Source organism: Phoxinus phoxinus (assembly GCF_949152265.1).
Source record: "Phoxinus phoxinus genome assembly, chromosome: 3".
In the NCBI taxonomy this organism is placed as follows: Eukaryota; Metazoa; Chordata; class Actinopteri; order Cypriniformes; family Leuciscidae; genus Phoxinus; species Phoxinus phoxinus.
The window spans coordinates 42,409,312-42,428,628 of NC_136878.1; the positions used below are offsets into that span (position 1 = coordinate 42,409,312).

Genomic DNA, 19,317 nt, shown 5'->3' on the forward strand with positions numbered 1-19,317 from the left:
TTGTTTGTAACGGTAAAATCCCAATTACTGTTCATACTTTGCCTTCATAATGTTGACCAATAAAATATTGTTAGAAAAAAAAGAGAGAAAAAACAAGACTCAAAAGAATTTGTTAAAAAAAATCTGCAAATCTGAAATTGCAACTTTCCTTAAAGCATAAAAAGGAGAGCTAGGCGGATTTCTATTTACTGTGAATGAAACAATAGATTCCTGTCTGTTTCTTACACAATGCTATAGTTTGGCTTCAGAATACTTGGAAATAAGCATTTTATACATTTTATACATTTTATATATGTATATATATATATATATATATATATTTCAAAAGCTCGAAAGCTTTAGTCCTTATTCATTGTAACTGCACAGAAAAGGGCAACAAGCCTTTAGAATGACTTATTTTGTGTTTCAAAGAAGAAGGAAAATCATACAGGTTCAAAACAACATGAAGGTGAGTAAATGATCACAGAAATATTTTTTTTTGGTGAACTTGAAGTGACAGCTGTTTAAATCAACCATGAATTGAATGATTTTAGCCACATGTAACATTATCATTAAATGTTGTAAGCCCAAGCATTTTCGGTGAATCATATGGTGAATACAGAATGCTACAGACAAAATAAAAATGTCTCTTTTTTTTAATCTAGTATGAAAATGATTAAATGTACCTCTGGAACTGTTCATGGAAGCGTTCGCGGTGTCCCTGGAGTGTGTCAGCTGGTAAACCTGTCAGCATATCGACCAGTATCAACAACCAGAAGTGCAATTAGGGTGCAATTTCAACATTTATTAGAAATGTATTAATGTAAAAGTCACATTGTGAGTATTATAAGCTGGTTTTGATATTGATTAACAATTTACGTTCGGTAATTTTGAAAACTATGATAATAAATTGGTCCTATGAATGTGAAAAAAGACAAAGTAGAAATGCCAACATGACTTAACTGCCCCATTGGTAAGCTTTTAAGAAGCTTAATTATGATTTGATTAAGACATTTACAACTATTTTCCTCAATCCGCTTTAGGTATGATCAGAATAATTAGTGTTGGAAGCTACAGCAGCACTCGAGCTCTTACAGGCGTGCAGTTTGAAGAGCAGTTTGACGGTGTAGTGGTACAGGTGACTGCAGTCCTGGATGACTTGGATGAGCGGTGCTAGTTTACACTGGCTTGACGTCAGTGTGGAGATAGCAATGGACACGTTGAGCTGGCGGAGCACTATGAATATAAAGAATACAGAGTAAAATAACCTCGCACCAGATTATGCGGGTTTTTCCATGTATGTCAAACTCCAAAGACAGTAACCTCCATGACACAATCAAAACCAAACTGAAATCCAACATTAACTTCTTATACTTCAAGAATAAGGTTGATTTTGGTTTGCCAGAAACTTTTATAACCACATTTGCAAAGTCAATGATAAAACCTTTTTTTTGGGACAACACCATAACCTGAACACTCACCAGCTTCTGCTAATCGAAGCTCCGTGTCCAAGTAATCAAACACCTCTACTGTGAGCTGGAACCTGAAGAAGGAGTCAGAGACAAAACCCTTTTAGAAGTTAACATGTTAAAGTAAGGTAACATACACTCACCGGCCACTTTATTAGGTACACCTATAGTGCCGGGTCCGACCCCCTTTTGCCTTTAGAACTGCCCTAGTTATTCGTGGCATTGATTTAACAAGGTGCTGACAACATTCCTCAGAGACGTTGGTCCATATTGACCTGGTCGCATCACACAGTTGCTGCAGATCTTCAGCTGCACATCTCCCATTCCACCACATCCCAAAGCTGCTCTATTGGACTGAGATCTGGACCCATGCTTTCAGGAAGGGTAGGATGGATTCATGCTTTCATGTTGATTACGCCAAATTAGAGGTAAAGATTGTGAGTTAAAATCCCAGTAGATCAGCAGTTTCTGAAATACTCAGACCAGCCTGTCTGGCAAAAACAACCATGCCACGTTCAAAGTCACTTAAAATACATTTCTTCCCCATTCTGATGCTCAGTTTGAACTTTAGAAGATTGTCTTGACCATGTCTACATGCCTAAATGGACTGAGTTGCTGCCCTGTGATTGGCTTACACTACAAGCAACATGGAAAATTATATAGCTATTTTGAAGCTATTATATAAAAAAATTGATGTGCATAAGAATAAGCTATTTTTTTAGCTACTACACTCATCTAGATAGAATGGACGGTCCCACATGGCTAACATCATCATGTAAGCCATGTGGGACATCCATCACGGGCCTCAAAATCTCTCAAAATTACATTAAATCTACATTAGCCAGCATCTTTTACAATATGTTTAGCTAGAGAGGATTTTATTATTATTATTATTTATTTGACTTTATCATTCAATAAAGGTTAACTAACTTTGCTTGTAGCTTGTCTTTTTGATCTAGTAAAGTGCTTTCACTTGTTAGGCCAGCAATAAGCAGTAAGAACTTCACATTGACACCATCATATTGACATTATTCTTAGTGTTTGAAGCGTTAAAAAATATACAGTATCAGTTAAAAAGTTTGGAATATTTAAGATTTGTTTTTGAAAGAAGTGCCTTCTGCTAAGCCAGGCTGCATTTGTAAATTTGTAAGCAAAATACAGTAAATATAATTACAATTTAAAATAACTATTTTCTATTGTAAAGTATTTTAAAAAGGCATTTATTCATGTGATGCAAAGCTGAATTTTCATCATCATAACTCCAGTATTCAGTGTCACATGATCCTTCAGAAATCATTCTAATATGCTGATCTGGTGCTCAAGAAACATTTACTATTATGATTTATTAGTATACTATTATAATTAGTTACTATTATCAAGGTTGCACTGCTTGATGTTTTTTTGTGGAAGCCATGATACACACCACCATTCTAAATGTTGGGGTAAGTAAGAACAAAAGAAAAGAAAAATGAATACTTTTATTTAGCAAGGAGGCATTACATTGATCTAAAGTGACAGTAATGCTAATTTAGAATATTACAATTATTATTATTATTTTTTTTACTTTCCATTCATCAAAGAATCCTGATTTTTTTTTTTATCACAATTTCCACAAAAATGTTAAGGAGCAAAAATAGTTTTCAACATTTATAATAAGAACCATTATTAATAGAGTACCTAAATTAATTGTAGACCTAATCTAGGGGTCATGTAGTGCAGTCTGAAAAGCTATTGTTGCTGAGATATAATAGAGAAGAAATAAATATAGACTAATTGTAATTCCACGTACACATTATTGATGTCTGTTCCCGCTGTACGCTCCAGGAGTTCATCCGAGACCTCCAGACTGGCAGGAATTTCAGAATGCTGCAAAGAGAGTGCAGAAAAACTTCATGTCAACTAAGTAGGACTATTCCTTTGTTCACACTGGAATCCAAAGTGCTACTTGGTGAAATTGGGATAGAAATCCAAATTCCTATTTTATAACAAAAATTCACAAAAGTTATTCACATGAGCATTGGCTCATAACAAGACACCATTCTGTTAATGTTAATTCTGCATGTTAATGAGAGAAAAAAGAAAAGTGCTTTTGCCTTTTTCCTATTTTTAAAATGTCACCATTGGAATTTAATGGAATTTGATTTATATTTGCTGGAAATGTCATCACTTCAGTCTAGAGCAAGTTTATGGTTTATCAATTTAAATGACATTTTCATCATACGGCAAAACTTAAAACGATTACACTACATTTAAATCAGTAATTCTCGAACAGGGGACCGGGGCCCACTAGGGGGCCTCATCAAACCTCCAAGGGGGCCCCAGTTTTTAAATGATTTAAATGTAGATATATCAATAATTGTAAATGAAAATAGCTGCAAGTAGCAACTAATAGGGCCAAGCATAAAAAGGCATAATGAGTTATGTAAGCATGTCTGCGAGCATTAGACTAACTGCAACAAAGAGTAACTCAAGACATATTTGGATGATAGAAGTCAAAATAGTTGAAAACCATAAATACAATAACTAGTAATATGATTTAAATGCTTATCCCTTTTGACTAATGTTACCAGATTAATGTGTGGTGGTCAGTGTGAGGTGACAGTGAGAAGTTTGGTGTCAATATGCCAAAGCTTTGCAGAGTTACAACAAGAGGCCCAACACACACTCTGATCGCAATTCATTACAATTTTAAGTTTTGGCAAATTGGTGGTTAATTCGTATGAATTTGTACAATGACATGCATACATTTCTGTATGATTTGCTTATGGGTGGACTTTGTTCATACGTTTTCATACAAAATCGTCACCTCGGAAAATAGTACATTTTTTTCATGAGATCTGGTTGGAGGGCCTTTGAATATTGTCTCATACAAAAGAGAGCCTTGAAGTCAAAAAGTCTAAGAACCACTGACCTAAAATAATGGCTGTCACATGTGGAAAATATATGATGGGCTCATTGTGAATATAAAAATGTACCTTTGTGTGGAACTCAATCTTGGTGCAGAGGAGTTTGGAATGAAGAGAAACCAGCTGTGCATACCCATGTCTGTCTCGTGTGTTACTCTGAAGATGGAAATTATTGACAATAAACCATTACAATTTTTCAGTCAAACCTGTCAAAAAGAAATGCACAACGAAGTTTCCTTTTTTTCTGATTGTTGAGATTAGGGATTGTGTGGATGAACATTGACTCACCCACATTAACCCTGTCTCAGCAATGTTGCTGTAGTGTCTCATGCAGTCTTGTAAGCTCTGGTAAGAATGAATAAGACAATAAACAATACAGTCTGCTCCAAGAACAAAAGACATTAGACAATGCACATCATTTAAATGAATAGATTCATGAAATACGAGAAATACAGAGCGTTTCTGAAACAATAGGGGTGGGAATATTTTGGTGCCTCATTAAATCGATTCTTGATTTTGAATCAAATTTCGATTCAATATATGCATAGATTTGATTATAGTTTACTGTTTCGTGTTACTTTTCCTATTTGACTGAAGTAAATCACACTGAATTAAATGTGAACCTCTTCCCATTTTAGTCAACCCAATATTATTATTAAGCTGACTGCAATCATTACACACATGACTGCATATCTTCTGTAATAAAGCAACCCAGGCAATTTAATTTTATTTTTTTATATTGAAATAGGAACAAAGAAGCTAATTACAAACAATAAGACAAACACCTGAACAAATTAAATTTTACACGTTTTACATTAATCAAATGTAAAAATAAAACACTGTATAGTCTTCGCTCTATGAATCAAATATAAATTGATTTATATTAAAGATACAAAAGTGTTTCAGCCAAAAGCAGTGAGTGATTATTTTATTAACATTAATGAAACGGATGGCAGCAGTTTATGAGGCTGCTGTCCCTTTAAGAAATAAAGCACGGATCTAATATACTGTTACACATCTGATTTTCTCCTAACTGTTAACGTGTGTGTAGGACACAGCATATTGTGTTTACATGAATACTCCACACGATGTGCATTTTGACAATTGTGTGTGTGTATTTGACCATGCAAGCGCAATAAGCAGTGAAAGAGAATGCATCTGTGCTCAAAAATAGATTAATAAAAGTGTATTTGAACAGATAACTCCAACAAAATTAGAATGAAAGCATGCTTACATTTCGGTGACCATCACGCAAGATTTTGTGTAATACATGGGAGAACTTCCAGCTAAGGATGGCGCTGGTTGGCAACGGCAGACCAACAGCATATGACCAGAAGGTATAGGCCCCCTTCTCTCTGTGGGTTCCCAAAATAATTCCTGTTCATGCCTTTAAGGAAAAGATCTCAACACAATTGATTATCACATCCCACTAATAAATTGTTTTATGTAATATCACAATTCATCAAACTGAGGAAAGTCTGCAGTCTAACTGTTTCAAGACTGATATGTAGACTAGCGACGATGTCTTAACTTTTGCATTTGCAAACAGTTGCATTTCGGTGTTGAATATGTATTATGAAGTCCCTGGTCCTGTACACATGAGGGTTAGCAAGATCACAAGAAAAGCTTGCTGCATACCATTTATGATGATCTTAATTATCTTATAATTATCTATTCGTCGGGATTTTGATATAGGAACTGCTGATGTCAAGTACATTTCGTTCATGTTTCTCCCCTGTAAACCAGTATAAAACCAGTATCATTCCTTATACAGAGTATAACTAGTCTTCATTTAGACAATAAGCACATTTACATGCTGATAACTAATAAAAAATCTGTTCATTGAAATATCCCGATTTACCGGTTTACATTAAATCCAAATCTAATTACCCAGCAATGCAAGTAAACCGCTTGACTAGACAAAAAACAGGTTATTGCCCGCTGGTGATGTCAAAGAGTAAGCATCCATGTCTTTCCCTCAGAGTATTCTATTTATTATGTGTGTTGTGATGTTAAATAAAACATTAAAACCAAACCTGAGTATTTCAAAATGTCAAGCTTGCACAGACTCATTCTCCTCTCATATTTGAAGTTTCTACAACTGTACTACTTGTACTTTGAATTGCTGCACGAGACGAGAACACATTTTATTATACACTGCCTACAAAATAAAAAAAGTTGCTGAAAATACCATCACAACATTTATTTCCATCAGGAGGTGCATTCTTTTTTGGTCAAGATCTTGTATTGACAATGCAAAAGTCCAGCACTCAATAAAGTGTCCTTCAGCACATCCCAAAGACTTTCAGTGAATTTAAAGGATTAGTTCACTTTTAAAGTGAAAATTCTGTCATCATATACTCACCCTTAAGTTGTTTCAAACCTGTATGAATTTCTTTCCTCTGCTGAACACAAAGGAAGATATTTAGAAGATATTTTTATTCATTTTAAAAGTGAACTAATCCTTTAAGGTCTGAGGTGTCAATTCATGTGTGAAAATGATTCTTCATGCTCCTCCCAACCATTCTTTCACAATTTGAGCCTGATGAATCTTGACATTTGGAATTTGGCCATGGTGTGTTTTCTACATGGTTGTTTAAGAAATTAAAAGCTTCACACTCCATCAATTAGGGTTAGAAGAACTGTTGCCAAACATGTCACATGCTAGAAAATAATAACTGCAATAATGATCCAATCATAGACTATTTCAACATTTGCCAATTTAAATCCAAACTTTTTTTTTGGCTGGGCAGTGTATTTCTTGGGTCAACAAAAAGTCGTTTGCAATATATTTCTCCTCCCCTACCGCAAAACATTCGCTGTGGCTGGATGCGCTTACATCTGCTGTGATAACAAGTGGTGCTCACTGCAGAGTCAGATGACATCCAGCTCCACCTCTCTGGACGTCTAATGGGGTGGAGGGATAGAGTTGTGGGTAGGGTTAGGATGTGGTTGGATATTCTAGCTCCACCCAGATTAGGCCCAGATTACATTCGCCCCTCCCCGCTGGACGTCTAGTGAGGAGGAGCTAGATGCAAGCTCCACCCATTAGGCACAGATTACATTAGCCCCTCCCCACTGGACGTCTAGTGAGGAGGAGCTAGATGTAAGCTCCACCCATTAGGCCCAGATTACATTCGCCCCTCCCCGCTGGACGTCTAGTGAGGAGGAGCTAGACGTAAGCTCCACCCATTAAGCCCAGATTACATTCGCCCCTCCCCGCTGGACGTCTAGTGAGGAGGAGCTAGATGTAAGCTCCACCCATTAGGCCCAGATTACATTAGCTCCTCCCCGCTGGATGTCTAGTGAGGAGGAGCTAGATGTAAGCTCCACCCATTAGGCCCAGATTACATTAGCTCCTCCCCGCTGGATGTCTAGTGAGGAGGAGCTAGATGTAAGCTCTTGTATATAAGGACATTTTCCTGTCACATATCACACATGCGCACTTTAATAAACTGACGGAACAGGTTAAGATATTTACATGCTGGGTGAAATCGAGGTAATGGGCAAACATCTAGCTCTGTCAATCAGTTTATTCTTAAGCCGTTTATGATCTTACACCAATAAAGGAAAACCACGCACGATGTTGACTTATTATGCATAATCGGTTTAAGGACGTGCGTGTTAACACACTCAAGGATATGATAAGCATTAAAGGAGAACTCCGGTCAATTTTAACATTGAGCTCAATTTTTAGTAAATTTGGAGTGCTGTCAATACAGAGAACAATGACAAAAATCGGTGTTGCCTACACCGTGTTATCCTATTTTAAAAATTTGCACCCTATTGACTTGAATGGGGCAAATTTTAAACCTGCTTTTATTTCTCTTATCATCCTTGATGTGTCATTACAAGTGCCCAGCCATGTTGAGTGATTCCTTCAGAGTGAACATGGTGAATCTGACTGCAGTAGATGTGAAAGATATTAATAAAAATGATGTTAATTCAACAAGCGCACATACCTGTATATAGTTCCTGTTTACGGTCGAAGTCCAAAGTAGTCGATTGTCGAGTTCACGCGCGTGATCATAGGTAACTAAACCTATGCGCGTGAACTCGACAATCGACTACTTTGGACTTCGACCGAAAACAGGATGTAAATACAGGTATGTGCGCTGGCTGATATAACATCATTTTTATTAATATCTTTCACATCTCCTGCAGTCAGATTCACCATGTTCACTCTGAAGGAATCACTCAACATGGCTGGGCACTTGTATGACACATCAAGGATGATAAGAGAAATAAAAGCAGGTTTAAAATTTGCCCCATTCAAGTCAATAGGGTACAAATTTTAAAAATAGGATGACACGGTGTAGGCAACACCGATTTTTGTCGTTGTTCTCTGTATTGACAGCACTCCAAATTTACTAAAAATTGAGCTCAATGTTAAAATTGACCGGAGTTCTCCTTTAACAGCATTATCAGACAGCAAAGATTGAAACTATTTTCAACACTTTTAAACCCATATTAACAAACACAGAACTTCAGAGCGGATTGCAGTACTACTCCTTATCCTCTAGCGAAGGGTTCACTTGACCTACCTGGTACGATAATAGTTGAATAAACAATAATAAATAGATGTCTGTATTAAGGATACTGCGTGCATGTTTCTCCTTCAGCGGCGTCTCTGTGGAATTGATGGCCTTGCTGATACTGCTGAGCTATAAATGAGAGAGAAACACAAAAAATTACTATGCAAGTTTCTTTAAATTATGTCATTATTTATTCATCCTCATGTCCTTTCAAAGTGACTTTTCAAGGTCCCCCTGTCAAATAAATGCAAAAACGGTAAACTAAAAGCATTAGGCATTAGTCTTGTCATGTGAAGGTTCTATAATTATGTGAAGGCTGTGAGGGACAGACTTCCAGTCAGGGAAAATGACAGTGCAAATTCCAATCAGAAGTGAGCATATATACATACTGCTGTTCAAAAGTTTGGGATGAGTAAGATAAGTTTTTAAAATAAGTCTCTTCTGCTCACAAAGCATTTACCGGTATTTCATTAAAAAAAAAAAAAAAAAAAAAAATGAATGATTAGATTATGAAGCTGAATTTCAGCATCATTACTCCAGTATTCAGTGTCACATGATCTTTCAGAAATCAGTCTAATATGCTGATCTGGTGCTCAAGAAACATTTCTGATCATTATCAATGTCGAAAACAGTTGTGTACATTTTTGTCAGGATTCTTTGATGAATAGAAAGTTCAAAAGAACTGCATTTACATGAAATATAAAGCTTTTGTAGCATTATACACTACCGTTCAAAAGATTGGGGTCAGTAAGAAGAATTTGTTTTTGTTTTTTGGAAAGAAATGAAACAATTGATTATTTAATTCAGCAAGGAATGCATCGTATTACGAAAGCCCTGAACCGAAACATTAAAAAAAAAAAAAAATCTAAAAAAAAAGAAGAATTCTAGCATTTTGATATTAAAGTCGAAATATTTTGATATTAAAGTCGAAATATTTTGATATTAAAGTCGAAATATTTCGAGAATAAAGTAAAAATTACGAGAATACAGTCTTACGTAGAAGTTCTTATTTATTATTTTTTTTGTAAAGAGCACTCGTGAAGTCGAACTGCTTCTGACATCTAAATAGCTTTTTATCTGAGCTTTCAACAAAAGGAAATTCTATAGGTGCTAATCTAACAACATGGCATCACCATTACCAAGTCTTACATACTTGAAAATGAAAAATAATGGGGAAAAAAAGGAATACATTCTTGACATTATATTATAAATTGTCTTGCATGTTTAGCAGTAAATGATTTCTCAGATCGGCTAGGCCACGGTATATATAATAAAATAAAATGTTGACAACTAAATCTTGAGTTTGGAAGATGTTTTACAAAAGCACAAAACAGAAGCACAGAATTGAATGTGCATTCCTTTAAATGTTGGTCTGTGGCTCATCAATGTGCAAGTGAGATTGTGTCGGTCGGCCCCAAAACTGGGCGAACAAAATGAAGGCGATGGACAGCACAAAGAGCAGATTGTGCAGAACAAAGCATGTCAGCCCGAGGAATTGGGTTGGTCAGGTGCCAAACGCTGGCACACAATCTTAGACAGATGGTCTTCCTATTGGCTAACTTTCATGACAGACCCCGTTTTGGGGGGTCCTTCCCTCCATGGTTAAACGGACAGCCTCAGTCACTCAGTCAGCAACTTTTATCAGTCTGTCACTAAGGCCCAATTGTTCAAAAGAAAGAAAAGCTTTCTGAAATCGGATTATATCACGTAATCCAATCTTGGTTTTGATCAGGATCAAACCCTCGGTATGTGTTGTTCAAAACTCTTTAGTAAGATTGGAACACTTTTGATCTGGATTATCCTGTTATAAATCCTGACATATTCAAATAATATACATAATAAATTATTTAAGACATCATTTATTTCCAAGAACACATTATATATAACCATGAATCTTTGCAATAATCTATAGTAAGCATGAGAAACTATGAAACGAGCTACAGCAGAAATACTACTGCTGATGGGTTTGTTAAACTGTGCATATTACATACTTTAAGAGTCTCATTGAGAGGTGACAGAAGTGTGTTTATGATAGATATATCCAGAAACTTCCAGGGTGCGAGCGGTCCTGCTTCTCAGTATGAATCAGAGGATCAGGTCTGTGTGCTAAGGGAGCTTTCCCCAGTACATCACGAAATACACTGTCTTTACAGCACAGCCAAACCAAACAGATGCAGAGAATGAGATTTAAGCGCACAAACAGGAAAGATAGTGGAGGATTGTTATGATGTCAGTTTCATTAGGAAAAACGTCACAACACTGAAGTAAAGTCGGTTGCAACTTCAGGTTCACACAGACTTTAAGTAAAGAGCCAGTGCTATGGAAACGATACACCACCCCATCTTGTCACATTGGTTTAAACTTGCAGGTTTTACCATAGATATGTGTAGATGCCACATTCAACCACTCCAGACACGTCGATGTGTCCGCCATCTTGGAACAGTTAACATGACGCTGTTTTTCACACTAACAAATAAATGAATTTTCAGAGAACATATCACATGCATTGTGAAGTCTATGGCTGTAAAAACCACCAAGCTATAAATTCCATTTGAAATGGGATAACCTTTCAGAGGTGAGAATGTGCTGTATAACTCAATAAGCAATATGCAGAATTATCACATAAATGATAAACTAAATGCTGTGAAAATCATCTGCTAATGCCTATTGCAGATATAGATATTCATACCAGGGATGGAAATTAGCACCAGCCAATGGTAAACTCGCTTCACCTACCAGCCACCGTGGCGGGTAAATAAAAGTAGCATGCTGTTTCACCCGGACAATTTTAGAGGAGGCACACCTTGAGACTTTACCCTATGGAATAAACGGCTTAAGTATTGTAGATCTTGTAGTATTAATTTTCACATGCAGCTACATATTGTCGGTTAAAAACAAGAAAGTGGCTGGTAAAAACGTTGAGTGGCTGGTAGATTTTGGAATTAAAAAAAGTTCATTTCCATCCCTGATTCATACGTGTGTGAATAACTAGGTTGCAGATGCAGTCAACTTGCTCTTGAGTGTCCACGGACCAGATTTGACCATTCCAGTATGGTGGACGCCTTATGTATACCAGCCAGTAGAAACCGACACATTTATGTACATGCAGTATAGAGTTTTATACCCTGTCTACACCGGCGGCAAACACAAATAGAACACCTTTTAATAAGTCAAATCAACAAAATGATTACAATACAAAATCAATATTTTTTTTGTGTCAATATCCCATAGGCCTACGAGCATAAAATAAATCTAAAACCAAAGAAACCACTACATGAGAGGCTCACTAACACTAACTCCATGAAGGTCCACTAAACTAACCAGGCAACTCCTTAAAAGAGATCGCTGACAGTTCTTCTAACATAATGTGTTAAAACAATAAGATAATTAGGGACCTATGATTTCCACAATGCAGAAAAACAAAAGCAGATATGCCTAGACTTCAGACATATAATTGGAATTTACTGTATAGCATGAAATTTGGCAAATTTCGGATTAATAAATCAAAACTAGAGCTGCGAAATACAAATCCTGGTATGGACTAGCATCAGTAATTATAGCACAGAAACAGAATCTCAACAGTCTTCACAAAAGTCTGGTTAACTTAAAGAAATTATGATATTTTTATAAATATCTTACTATTGTATAATAAAATGTTAATTTAAAATGAGTTGTTATATTTTCATTTCATTTGATTGGATTTTAAAATATTGATTAAATTAAGCTTTATGAATTCAATTGACATGTTGTTTTAACGAATTACAGAGGACCTATTATGCTTTGAATTTTTTTTTTACTTTATTTACTGTAGTTCTGCAAAGTCACTCCAAAGGGAGTTATTCTCTATATCAGTGCGCACTCCCTGAAACTCCTGAACTCCCTGAACGTTTTCTTCTGGGAATGAACATGTCATATTATTCCTCATATAAATAATTCCTAACCAATGCATATGCAAAGACAAAAAAGGGCAAGGCCTGGTTGAGCTACATTAGTGGTTTGTTGAAACTCGTGGTTATGGTAAGGGACATGACGAAGCGGATGACCAATCACAACCCACTGGTCCAGCGACCAATCAGAGCACACTGCACTTGTCAGAAAGACGGTTTTAAAGTGTTACAGTCTAAGAATAGAGGTGCTGCAATAATGAAAAATATATGCAAAATAATGTGTTTTTTGAACTTGCAAGTATGCAAACCTATTCCACAAAATCAAAATCAAGACTTTGTAAAAGGGTATAATATATAACCTCTTTAATTTAATTTAATAAAACCATTAAAATGGAAAAAAATATATGTTTTACATAAACCAATTCCAGAGCATGAAATGTAACTCCATTTGGCCATTAGCAGAGCAAAAAACTGTCCCTGGAAGACTTTGTTTCACATGCTTCTCATTTTGCCTACTGTCTTTTTGTGTCACCAAATAGAGGCGGCTAAACACTCAACACTGAAGGAAACCTGAGCCAGAACTGAGTTTGCCCTTCCTGCTCTCAGTGAATAGAATGGCATTCTATACCTACTTAATAAGAAAGGACGACTGTGTGAAACTGAGGTACAAGAACACTGGTAAAACATTGCATACTGACAGACAACTTCAGATTTTCATTTCTGGTTTGATTAGCCACATCCAAAGCCATTATAAAATATGCTGACGCACACATCGGAGTACAATCTATCTTAATGTATTAGGCCTATATTGTTTGGCAACCATAAACAACTAACGGTTGTTATATTACTATCGTGTAATATGTTTGGCCTCTGGTACCATATTTTTTGTCGTCATAGTTGCGGTTTGTTGTTATGTTTTAGGGCTTGTGTGTGAATATCCTCTTCAGTAGCACTGCTACAATATTAAAGCGATAGCTCACCCAAAAACTGTCATCACTTTCTCACCCTCAAGTTGTTTGAGTTTCTTTCTTCTGTTGAACACAAAAGATATTTGAAAGAATGTTGGTAATCAAACAGCTGACGCTATCCATTGACTTTCATAGTAGGAAAAATACTAATGGAAGTCAATGGCTACAGTCAACGGTCTGCTTACCAACAAAAGCTCAGCACGTCAGCAGTGTACAATACACCCTGTTCTTTCAAGGTAACTTCCTCTGCATACACTTCTGAAGCAAGGACATCCCTACAATCTCTCTCTCTCTCGTTCTCACACTTTTGTCTGCTCCCGCTAGAGGTCACCACAGAGCATCATTCACATACTTATTTGGCATATGTTTAATGCCGGATGCCCCTCCTGACACAACCTACACTGAGACTGCACTCACTGACTCGTGCAAGGACATCCCTACGGTAGGCTGACATATACTCACCACCTCTGAATACTCGCTTTACAGAGAGATAACACAAAGGCAATAGGTTGCTTGGCAACATTTGTCAGTGCAGGGCGACCCAACTCACGCGAGAGCTTACAGCAGACCGACGCAAACACACAGGCATGCAAAGTAAACAGACAGGACTGTGTGGCATATTTGACCAGTCAGTGAGAACTGAGAAAAGAACATTGGGCTTTTGTGTGAGGTTGTTTCTGACGTTTTGTGTGAGCATTTCAATGAACAGTTCCATTAAAAATGAAAGGTCTGTTAACACCCTCACTCTCATGTTGTTCCAATGACTTTCTTTCATTTAGGCCCAGTTTTTCAAAAACTTTAATCTGGATCTAGATTGGGAAATGTCATATTTTGATATCCAGGTGGTAATTCTTATAACTTTTGTGCTGTTTTTTTTTTCCTGGAACGGATCACCCTGATCTAGATACAAAATTTACCAAATCCCTATTTCCAGAACTCAAAATGGGACTACATATCACAATGTTGGCTACTAGCTATGGGTCACTTTTTTAAATTAAAGAGACTGAAAGCAGCGCAATTAAAGGGATAGTTCACCCAAAAATAAACATTCTGTCATAATTTACTTACCCTCAGGTTGTTCCAAACCTGTATGAGTTTCTTTCTTCTGTTGAACACAAAAGAAGATATTTTGAAGAATGATGGTAACCAGACAGTTGACAGTAGCCATTGGGGGAAATAAATACTCTGGAAGGCAATGGCTACCATCAACGGTTTGGTTACCAACATTCTAAAATATAATATTGTTTGTGTTCAACAGAAGAAAGAAACTCATACAGGTTTGGAACAACATATGGGTGAGTAAATGATGATAGAATTTTTATTTTTGGGTGAACTAGGTCTATCCCTTTATATGATATAAACACCACCATCTATTTGCAATTTATTTTAAACGGTTAGGCCGCTCATCTGACCCACACCAGATAAATAAATGCAATGCAATAAAATACAACAAAATGCATGCAATAAGGGGTGCAATTGCTAAAAACTACCTCTGACTGGTTCATCTCATCATTATTTTTGAACGCTGGATCATTTTATGGGGACACAATCACAATCTCAATTGTTTTTTACTTTACTATATTGCAATGCTTAATAGATAACCTACAGCTGTGTTTAAACAAATGAAGTGCAAAATATAAATGTGTACATTTACTACATAAATAGAAACATTGCCATTTTTGACCATTTCTTTTTATTTTGTGCCTTAAATGAATCCCGAATCCTTCTGATGGGATCAAGATAATCCAGATTTTTGGGATCAAAAGTGTTTCAATCTTACTGAAGAGTTTTGAACAACACTGAGGGTTTGATCCAGATCAAAATCAAGATTGGATTACGTGATCTAATCCGATTTCAGAAGACTTTTTTTTCTTATGAACAAACCCTTTTTAAAGATTTAAGCCAGTCCGAAAACCAAAATCTGATTACATTTATTTTGAACAACTGGGCCTTAGAGACAGAGTGACAAAAGTTGCACTAAAAGTGGACATTCACTGAGGCTGTCAGTCATTAACATTCTGCATTACATTTATTTTTGTGCTACATGGAAGAACAAGTTATACTCGTTTATTATAATTTTGGGTGAACTAGCCTATCCCTTTAAATGACATTTAGCTTTCTGGAAGCACATGACATTTCTGAAAATATTTCATGTTCTTTTTTGCAAGAAGGTATCATAAAACTACTAATTAACTGGGTAACACTTTATTTCGATGGTCCACTTTGCAATTACATGTCGGTTACCTGAGTATTGGTAGACTGTCTACCTAATATCTGCTAACACTTTTATTTTGATGCACACCCAAAAGACATCCTGACTATAAGTAACTTTACATGTCAACTTATTCCATTTACCAAAACTTAACATAAAAGTCTACTAATACTCCAATGAGAGTTAGTTGACAAGCTTATAGTATGCAAACCATTACCTGATATCTCAAGTCACTTAGTACTGACTGATTCTCACCATTTTCAACCAGCAACAACACTATGTGTGGACTACAAAGCAAAAGGGAAGAAGAACCTGCCAAACCAGGTTCCTGGGCCTGCATAACTAAGGGGGGAAAGTGAAATGCAGCCTTTTAACATCACACATGCTTTCATTTTTTTTGTAACACTTTATTTTACAGTGACATTTTTACATACTGTATGTTACATGTAGTTACTATAATAACTATAAATTATGCATAATTACATGCAACTAACCACCAAACCAAACCCTAACCTGTAGTTAGTAGGCTACATGTAGTTACTTATCACTCAGTACTTAAATGTATAGGCTAATTCCAGTGTAACAATGACACCTTAAAATAAAGTGTAGGCCTAACCCTTTTTTACATAATTAACCAAATGTATGATGCTAGATCACACAAATTCTGCCCCTCTCCTCTAACAACAACTTAATAGGTACCGGTAATGTGAAAAGTATCATTGCTATTTTAAGATCAGCATGAAACATTGAATTAAAACATCAACATGTATGGATATACCACAGTAAAACATTAAGATTTATTTATTTTTAATTCAATAATTTGCTTGGAAGCATACACAATTACTTCCAAGGTAGAAATATATTATTCAACTTATATGTATAATTATTTGGTGGAACTGTTCAAAATGCTAATGACTAGGGAAAGTGACAATAGAAATGCTATTATTGACTATAGATTGGTATTGACAGATAATTAAACAGGACTAACTTGTCAAGACCCTTACAATAGACCTAACCATTAGGCCTACTTGGGGTTAAGGGACACAGACCAGACATAGATCTTACTTTTGTGACATCAAGAGTTTGATATTTAATGGACTGAACAGAAGATATATTATTTTACTTCTCAATATGCCATAAAATAAATAATAATGCAGTGAATACTCTTTATTCAGTTAGATCTTATTTGATTAGGTTTCTGTTTAATTCCCTGTTCCAAATTATGAATATAAAACCGCAATACATTACCAAGCTTTCAGATATTTTCAGTCTGTCCATTTCAACTTTTTAATCAAGATTAGCCCATGAATGCATGCCTGGTACTGATATGATCCCAATTTAATTATTGATGTGATTTGTATTGTATAGTAGGGCCTAATGTCTCAGCATATATATATTTTTTCTTGCAAAGAATAGAGAAAGATAGTTTGTTTGTAGTTTGCTAAATCTAAAGGAATCGTAAAAAAACAAAATCTATGGCATAAATAAATCCAACTACTGCGTTTTACTTTGATAGTTTACGTCATCCCATTTATTTTGACTCTGACAGTGTACAAGATCATCACACATCATATAGTCCTGTCAGATAATCCTGGAAGCAGTCTAGAATTAATAATCACTGTCAAAAGAATAACATATGTTCATATCACGTGGTGAACATTGGTGTTCTTATCATTTTGTAGGTAGCTTATGGACAGGTCCCCGGATGACGTTGTGTCAAATACAAACTGGTCTTGCCAGTTGTTGAAAACCTAGGCTATTGTTTCGTTTCAGCAAGTTTGAGTTTAACACTTTAAATAAATAAACACACTTGAATGTTATAACGTCCGACATTTTTGGAAACACGCTACAACTGCAAGAGTGTAGATGAGAAAGTGCCTACGCAAGCTGTGTTTGTAATCGTGCATCCACATAATGTAGGCTATTCTGCTGGTTCGAGTGTACCATATCATGTCGTAAAATAGTCATTGCTAGCACAGTATCCACATAAGAACGCTAAGTTAACCATTAGCATCGTAACAAGATATGAACTATAGGTTGCCATACCTGCTGTTTTTCGAAATGATCTCTCTCGCCTCCTAACATCGTTTCCGTCCTTTTGCTTTTAACTCGCGAAGGCACCTGTCGTATTGAATTCATCCTTTATGGTGCTCTCGGGGTTTGTGGTTAACAAACAGTTCCCTATCCTATCGTGTTATGCTCCAAAGTATGCGTCGTTAGACAATCCAGTCTGGCTGTGTGGGTTATTTTCTAGCGTGTTGTGACGCTAAGTAGGACATGGAGGAAAAACCTGTTCTGGCTTCGTGGCTCGCCGGTTTGAGTCGTACAACAGCATTGCTGTCTGTGGGAGGAGTAATAATGCACGTTTTAATAACGCCTAACATTTGGTCAAAAGAGTTCACATAATATAAAATGCTACCTTTGCGTTATACGCGCTACAGTATACAGTACACCCAATCTGAAACTTACAATTCAGCTTCTATTTCTATTTAGAAGACACATGGGTTCCAGCAGGTCTGGTTCATTTGTTATCAAAAAGTTAATGAATAAGGAAAATAAAGAGTTCATAATCAAAGTGATAAAATGGAGGCCTTTTGCAAAAATAAAGGCTACTTTCAAAGTCACAAAATAAAGAAAAAATCTGGTACAAAATACAATTTTTGATCAACAGGTGAGTATGTTGAACCAAACAATACCATTTACCATTCATACTGTTATACCAGACCTTCAGTTTAAGCTTTATTTCATGAGTTATTTATCCCAAGACCAAGAAAATGCCAAGCTAGTCAGAGCTGGCAAAAGCTATGAGAAGAGTGACTGTTTTAGCCACCATGAAATCAAAATTGGCTTTTTATTTAATTTTATGGAATATTGCAGTATCCAGCCTCATTTATCCATGCATAACAGGGCTGTGCGCAAACAATGGTTTATTGTTTAGAATTTTGTCAAATAATTGAAATGTTTTAATCTAAAAAAAAATAATTGCAGAATATATAAACGGCTTACACTTCCAGATTGATTCAGCTGTGCTGTATAGAGACTGTGTGTTTGTGTACCACTGTGTGTTTAATCTGCATCAAGCTCAATAGATGTTAGATGTGAGATTTGGTGACATTTTATATTAGGTGTCTACTGTATAACTACTAGCCTATGTACTGACATTTAAATGTATCACTTGATACAATGCATTTATTATGTACAAATATGTTTTTACATAGTACTTATATATATATATATATAAACTGCATATAATTACATATTACACAATTGTACATTGCCCTTACACCTTAACCCACCCTTAAACCTAGCCATACCACCAAACCTGTCCCACCCGTTTACCACCTCTATAGCACCTAGTCTT

The 19,317-nt window shown here is 36.0% G+C and overlaps 1 protein-coding gene across 1 annotated transcript in view; it reads right to left on the bottom strand.

Annotated features, from left to right (window-relative positions):
* hip1rb (huntingtin interacting protein 1 related b) overlaps positions 1–18,299 on the bottom strand; it is a 38,746-nt gene extending 20,447 nt beyond the window's left edge. Inside the window, exons 1-9 of the mRNA XM_079608073.1 lie at positions 18,003–18,299; positions 8,955–9,018; positions 5,589–5,731; positions 4,643–4,699; positions 4,424–4,510; positions 3,238–3,314; positions 1,461–1,522; positions 1,075–1,215; positions 666–723 (exon numbers count right to left, since the gene is read on the bottom strand). Coding sequence (XP_079464199.1) covers positions 666–723; positions 1,075–1,215; positions 1,461–1,522; positions 3,238–3,314; positions 4,424–4,510; positions 4,643–4,699; positions 5,589–5,731; positions 8,955–9,018; positions 18,003–18,095 — 782 coding nt within the window. The 5' untranslated portion in view covers positions 18,096–18,299. The remainder of the gene's footprint in view (positions 1–665; positions 724–1,074; positions 1,216–1,460; positions 1,523–3,237; positions 3,315–4,423; positions 4,511–4,642; positions 4,700–5,588; positions 5,732–8,954; positions 9,019–18,002) is intronic.
* Between the last annotated feature and the right edge of the window lie 1,018 nt (positions 18,300–19,317).